Raw genomic sequence first — 7,522 nt, forward strand, 5'->3', positions numbered from 1 at the left:
AGCCAAATCCAGAAGACGAATACAACGATGAGAAACTCAATGCTAACAATACACAAGTATACTTTCAGATTATGTTTAATTTCATTTGTGTAGGTTGAAATCATCAAATAATTTATTTTTTTCAACCAAGTTCGGCGAACCAGAGATAGGTTCGGCTTGAAATTATCCGTCGAACCTAACTTGTATACTACAAAAGATAAATAGTTCGACTTACTCGAAATATAATAGTTATTGGCCGAAGTTATAGCATGTAACTTCCGACCTACTTACTAGTTAAATGTTCGGTTAGTAAGAAATTTTCATTACAAGCCGAACCTTCTCTTGAGAGTTAGGTTCGGTTTTCACTCTAAATATCGTATCAGCCGAACCATATATTTTTCCAAGTTCGGCTCATATTCAAAAAATCATATCAGCCGAACATGTTACTGATTTTCCATAAAACACTTAAATTCATACACATTTAGGGGTTAGGCTTTTTATTACATATGTTTTTTATTGTGCAACCTTTTCATAGGATGAATCAAACAAAAAAAGTGGAAATTACTAAAAGTGTTAAGAAAGTGAAGTCTAATGATGGAGAATACCAAGGTCCAAATCCAACTCATTAAAATCAAGGATATCTTATCTTCAACTTCAAGAGAACGAAACACAAACACAACGCAAAAAGAATGAGGTCATTCCGACATCGGACGAAAAAGTTATGACCAAAACAAGATCGAAAGACTTGATTGTGCAAAGAGAAGGTTCGGCTGATAACTCAACAACACGATCTAGCTGAACCTAGAGCCTGCAAATCAATATTTTCGAAGTGTTTTCAAAGAGAGGTTCGGCTTGAAAGTGATCTAATTGAGTCAGCCGAACCTGACAACCACCTGGGGTAAATTTCACTTCTCAGGTTCGGCCGAGAAGGTTGGCAAGGTATTAGCCGAACCTGACACTGTTCTGGGACGTATTTGATAAAAAATTTGGGGTCTGGCTAAAAATTGATATTACTGTTTAGCCGAACTGTTCATAGACACTTTCAGGGTGAAATTTCAAGAACAGTTCGGCTCAAAACTCAACTCAATTATCAGACGAACCCGCTACTGTAACCGTCAAAAACCCTAGTTTTTTAGCAATTTAACCCATTCACTCCATGAAAAACAACAAATAAGAGATTGGGTTTGTATGTAATACCTTCTTATCCTCATTTCAGGAGTTGGAGCTTCAAATGGTTGAATTTCCGATTCAATTATAGTTTTTACACCTTCATCTTCAATTGGTTCTTCTTCTTCAATTCATGGATTAGAAGAGGATTTAGAACACCTGATGTTTGCTTTTCTTTATACGATCAATTATATAGTCCAATTTAATCGGTAATCAAATTTTCACGAATCGACAATTAATTACGGTGATGGAAAAAAGATTCTGAGATAGAAGGAAGGTGGTTCGGCTGGAAAAAGAAAAAGAGATGTTTAGGATAGAAACTTTTTTTGTTTTTTAATTTTAAATTTAAGGATATATAGAAAATTGAACTACTCAATAGATACCCTTATAAGGTCACCTAGGATGGGAGAACTATTTTATATGCCTTCAAATTTTGTGGTATGCCTTGGAACAGGGTTGTTTCCTAAGACTCGGCACTCGGGTGCTCCTTTCCAAATTCCAAGGTTCGGTAGAAGGACCCACCGCATTAAGTTGTGACAATAATGTTACTTTAAACGAATTGATTGCGATTACAATGGAATTGGTTGTAACTTGATTATAACCTGAATTCCTCCTCGAGTCGAATTGATTTCAAAACTTGAATTTTGAAACAATGGAATCTTCTTCTTCTTCTTCTCCATTTAAGGATAACATTCTCAAGGGGAAGGTGGCCTTGTTGACAGGCGGTGGTTCTGGTATTGGTTTTGAGATTACGTGTCAGTTTGGTAAACATGGAGCCTCAGTTGCGATTATGGGACGTCGCAAAAACGTACTCGACTCTGCTGTCTCTTCTCTTCGTTCTCTAGGAATTCAGGTTTAGTAAACTAATCTCTCTCGTCTCCCCTTTTTCCTTTTGATAAAAGCTTTAAAAATAAATGGTGGATTTGGAAATGTTTGGTGAGCACACATTTCTGGTGATGATGGGGCTGATCTCGTGTGACTCTCATAAAAAAACTCCAGAGGAGCAATATGTTTTTCCAAATAGAATCATAGAACGGTGATAAATTAAAACAACAAAAACGGAGTTTGCAAGTTCATTCTGTTTCTTTGGCAAAGTGAACCCCTAAGGTTTCCAACCCTTCTTATTTCCGTGGATGGTTCTCATATTGATGACCGGTGGTTGGGAAGTTATCATCTCTCTGTTCATAATATATTTAAATATTGTTGATATGCTTTCTTGAGTTAACTACGAATTTACTTTGCTCTACATATTGCATAAATTTGCATTTTCACTGATCCGTATCTGTTAGTATGGCTCATTCTTGCATCAATAGAAAGAACCTGACTCAAAATTAAGCAATTATCTGCTAGGAGGATCATTGAAGTGAAGCATTATGTAGTAAGTATATTTCTGTGTGTTCAATCACAATCAATAATGGAATTGCGCACACTGTATTTTAATCTTTGAGTCCGTGTCTATGTAACATTTATCATTTAACAACAAATGTTCTGTATAACCATAATTGGCGTGTCAAACAACTTAATGCATGTGCAGAGCACTCTGTTAATTACAAGTTAGTTAGTATCATCCTGGCTTTAAATTTGTATTTATTTTGGAATGGCTTTTCTTTTTATATTGCAGGCCATTGGGCTAGTGGGTGATGTCCGCAAGAGGGAAGATGCAATCAGAGTTTTGGATTCAACTATTAAACATTTTGGCAGACTTGACATCCTTGTAAATGCTGCAGCTGGCAACTTTCTTGTGTCTGCAGAGGATTTATCGCCTAATGGATTTCGGACAGGTAGAGTATCTTCTCATTCGTGATATCTGTTGAAGTTTCCAACTGTAGTGACAGCCTTGGAATTCCGCGGGGAAAACTTAGCACAACTATCAGGAATAGCTTGATCAACTGGAAGCTGAGTTGAGATTTCGACGTTGATGAATGAAACTTCGTAAGGGGGTTTTATTCATCTTCAAAATTAGCTCAATATCAGTGAACCTGTTGTCGTTTTACTAAATTAGTTGAGAGGCAGGTGTCCATTACCAGAAGTCTCAGCAGGGGTATTGAGTTTTACGGTCCAATCAACTTTATAGACGGATCAAAAGTTAGTCCGCTAGGTAAATTTTAGACTGTGATTGTATCGGCCAGTAGACCCGCCCGTCTCCAAATGTTCTGACCGAAGTGTTCTTATTAGCTTCTTAACGTCTTCTATAGTTATGGATATCGATTCTGTTGGCACATTTACAATGTGCCATGAAGCGCTGAAGTATCTTAAGAGAGGAGGAATAGGCAGGGGCATCTCTAGTGGTGGAACAATTTTGAACATAAGCGCGACATTGCATTACACAGCTTCTTGGTATCAAATTCACGTTTCTGCTGCCAAGGTTCGTAGATGCATCTAGCTTGTTTTTCTTTGAGCTGGTACTTATTCCCTTTTCCTTAAGTTTTTTTTTTTGACATTCCATGTCAAACAGGCAGCTGTCGACAGCATTACAAGGTCATTGGCATTGGAATGGGGCACTGATTATGATATTAGGGTCAATGGAATCGCACCAGGACCTATTGAAGGTACTACTGGACTTAGTAAGCTTGTGCCTGACGAGGCACAGAATAAAATTGAAGAGTACTTGCCCCTGTATAAATTGGGGGAAAAAAGGGATATTGCTATGGCTGCTCTCTATTTAACATCAGATGCAGGTTAGTAACTTTATGAGCCCTCGAATATTGCTGAGATTATTTATTTGTTTGCTTAGAAACCAAAATTAGCTGATATATAATCCAGCATCCCTTTCAAAACTTGAGGGATGGTTGAGTTTAGATGTTTGCTGTGTTACAGCGAAACCGACACGGTGTCAGTGTCTAATATCCAGTAGTATTAAAAAACTAGATAATGGGGACACGATATACACAAACTAGAAAACAGGGACATGATTATGGCAAATATCTCTCTTCCTCCAAAAGTGAAACCATAAATAGCTGCACCTTCTCTTGTAAGGAATTGTATTTAAACCAGTAGTATCAAAGAACATATATGGGTTATCTGTTTTGGACAAATACAACTTGGGCATGGTAATGTCCATATACCAATTCTTCCGGACATGATGTTCTGGTTAGTTAAATAATCAGATATGGTCTCATGTACACATATTTCTCTGAGAAAAGCCAAAGAAATTATAAAATTTAAAGTGGCTAGAACAAAAACTCAGCTGTCAGTTTTTTTTTTGATATCTGTGATTTTTTTTGCATCTATATTAGTTCAGTGTGATTTGACCAACAATATTGAACAAGTATGTATGTCATATACTTGGTACAGAAATATAACTTGAGCATGCTATGTAAAAATTCGAGTGAGAGCACTTAAATTATACCCACGCCAGCACTTAAATTATACCCACGCCACCGTGATATACATTTGAATCCTTTCTTCCCTTCTTTAATAGTGCTTCTCATTTTTGCCGGTTATGTCATCTTATCTGAATCACTCTCTTTAAGTTCATAAAACTTGCTGAGTTGATGTAAAACTACTCTAACCATTGTCTTTGTTGCAACTCAATGAAAAGGTAAATACATCAATGGAATGACAATTGTGGCTGATGGGGGACTCTGGCTAAGCCGTCCTCGTCACATCTCAAAAGAAACAGTTAAGGAGCTGTCTCGAGTGGTGGAAAAGAGATCGCGAGAAGAAGCAACAAACAGGGTTTCACCAAGCAAACTCTAAGCTAAAAATCTTAGGGTGCATATGGATCATTTGTTCTCTTGGTATCCCTAAGCTCAAGATCTCAACAACAACCTTTTGTCCGAGCAAGGTCCACTGTCTAAATTTGGTGGCGCCTTTCTGTTTAGTTGTAGGCTGAATATTGCAAATTGATTGTTGTTTCCGTTAAGCAAAACGTTAATAAAGCAGCCTATTGAAGTCCATGGCTTAACTCATCTTGAAAACCAGGTTGCTCGTGGTTAAGTTTCTTGTATAATGTGGTACAAATCTCAATACACTCGCTCAATGTAGCCTCGTTGGGTCTAACACCTGGTACAGATCTCAACATACCCGCTCAATGTAGCCTCGTTGGGTCCAACACCTGTAGCCTCGTTGGGTCTAACACCTGGAAATGTAATCGAGTGACTCGTTGGGTCTAACACCTGTAGCCTCGTTGGGTCTAACACCTGTAGCCTCGTTGGGTCTAACACCTGGAAATGTAATCGAGTGACACGGAGCAAAGGTGCGGTCAAATTGTTAGAATATGGGCATCCAACTCAAAATCAATTGGCAATGAGTGAAGAGGAGCTAAGAGATTATAAATCACAGGATCTTAGATAACCCAACAATGTGGGACTAATAATCTCAAAACACCCCCTCACGTGTAGTCTCTTTGGGTCTAACACAACACACCCCCTCACGTGTAGTCTCTTTGGGCCAAACACAACACGCCCCCTCACGTGTAGCCTCGTTGGGTCTAACACGTGGACGATAAATCGGGTGGTGCATAGGAGTAAAGGTGCGTCAAATGACTCGACACAAATATCCTTCTCTGATACCATGTTAGAATATGGGCATCCAACTCAAAACAAATTGGCAATGAGTGGAGAGACCCTAAGAGATTATAAACCGCAGGATCTTAGATAACCTAACAATGTGGGACTAATAATCTCAACACAAATGACTCGTCACAGGGACTAATCTCAACACACCTTCTCACGTGTAGCCTCGTTGGGTCTAACACGTGGAAATGTAATCGAGACGCGGAGCAAATGTGCAGTCAAATGACTCGTCACAAATAACCTGCTTTGATACCATGGTAGCCCTTGGATTTCCAACTCTAGGAGGCTGGTTAATGTGGGACTATCATCTCCGACATGACCCATCCAAGTGTACGGATTTTTGAGTCCTATACACACGATGTATGGTTACCCGCCTCCTTCTTGGGTGGGTCTTATAGTTTTACTTCTCGTACAGGGTTTCCTTACCTGCCTCCTTTTTGGACGGATCTTGTCGTCTTGCTTCTCGTTCAGGGTTGCCTTGCTTGCGTCCTTCTTGGGCGGGTCTTACTTCTCATATAGGGTTGCCTTGCGTGCTTTTTATTATTTTACGGTCTTACTTCCTGCGTTGCTTGCCTTCTTCTTGGATGGGTCTTACGGTCTTATTTCTCATACAAGGTTGCCTTGCATGTTTCTTTCTTATCTGACGGTCTTAATTTTCATACAGAGCCTAGCTATGATATAATATTGAAGTCCATGGGTCTAATCCACCTCGAAAACTGATTTGCTAGGTTAGAATTGCATGAAGCTTATTAACTCCAGGATCATATATAAGTTGCCCACAATGTATGAGACTAATCTCAACACAATCCCTACAAAACTCGCTTTCAACAATTATAGATGACACGAACGATGTAAATACAATCACAAAACTGTTACCAACCCATCCTCAACCCATTATTAGGTAATTTTACATGTATCTATATTATAAGGGACAATGGTGTTTTCACCAATGAATGGTGATCTACATTTTAGACACACAAAGGACGGTCCAGATTCAACCATTAATATATGTTTTGCTCTTCTCTCCAGATTTTCCTGTTGAACGGTAATCTACAATTTGGGCACTTAAAGAACGGCCTAAATCAATCTGAATGTTCTCACACACTAATGATACTCACCCAAATTTCTTTCCACATATTACTCCTCGCATTAAGACTCAAAACGATTTCCGTTTTCCAAGCCATCAATGAGAATTACTCCGCACAAAAAAAGGAAAACGCATGGAAAACCCTTTGCCTAGCCACTTAAATCACGGCAGTGAATCTAGGGAAAAAGGTAAACCGAAAAGGATCTCCTCATTCTCACTATGGTATATATTCTCTATTTGTTTGTGCAACTCTCTACATTCTTATTTGTCAATTCTTAAAGCTATAAATTAAAATTTGTTGTTTTCAAACAATTTTTTGGTGCCGATTGTCAAAGGTAAGCTTTTCTTTTCTCAATTCAAATTTGTTATGCTTTTCAATCTCAGTGTGACCGTTCTTTGAAATCATAGTTATTTTGTTTGTTATCTAAACTAATTTCATTGTTATTCTGTTGTTTTTGTTTTTTAATCTAATATGTATTCACATTTTTATCTCATATTAATTCATCAATATTTTTATTTAGATTGATTGGATTAACTTGTTAGGACCATTGCAACAGGATTCATGATAGATTGATGGGAACTGTGAAACACTTAATTGCCAGACGGGGAATTACGGTACAACTTCTTTCTGCTCTGCTAAAATTTGTATCTTGGTTATTGGATTTCTTTGACTCACCTTAGTAAATCGTTGGCGCCTGTAAATAGTTATTGGCTATTGCAACAAGTCTCTCTTGCACCAGTTTACTCACATTTCTCTGTTTTTCTTACCCTC

The 7,522-nt window shown here is 38.2% G+C and overlaps 1 protein-coding gene across 3 annotated transcripts; it reads left to right on the forward strand.

The window, feature by feature from the left end:
• Positions 1–1,701: 1,701 nt before the first annotated feature.
• LOC113287325 (peroxisomal 2,4-dienoyl-CoA reductase-like) lies at positions 1,702–5,148 on the forward strand. 3 transcript variants are annotated; one of them, XM_026536042.1, is made up of 5 exons: positions 1,702–1,999; positions 2,768–2,927; positions 3,342–3,511; positions 3,602–3,824; positions 4,688–5,148. In XM_026536042.1, exons 1-5 carry the CDS (start codon positions 1,799–1,801, stop codon positions 4,843–4,845), a joined length of 912 nt encoding a protein of 303 aa, XP_026391827.1. In that variant the 5' UTR covers positions 1,702–1,798; the 3' UTR covers positions 4,846–5,148. The 3 variants fall into 3 exon arrangements, with proteins under 3 accessions (XP_026391827.1, XP_026391828.1, XP_026391829.1); XM_026536043.1 differs by lacking the exon at positions 1,702–1,999 and adding an exon at positions 2,031–2,524; XM_026536044.1 differs by lacking the exons at positions 1,702–1,999; positions 2,768–2,927 and adding an exon at positions 2,983–3,244.
• Positions 5,149–7,522: the final 2,374 nt, after the last annotated feature.

Source organism: Papaver somniferum, chromosome 6, assembly GCF_003573695.1.
Source record: "Papaver somniferum cultivar HN1 chromosome 6, ASM357369v1, whole genome shotgun sequence".
NCBI lineage: Eukaryota > Viridiplantae > Streptophyta > Magnoliopsida > Ranunculales > Papaveraceae > Papaver > Papaver somniferum.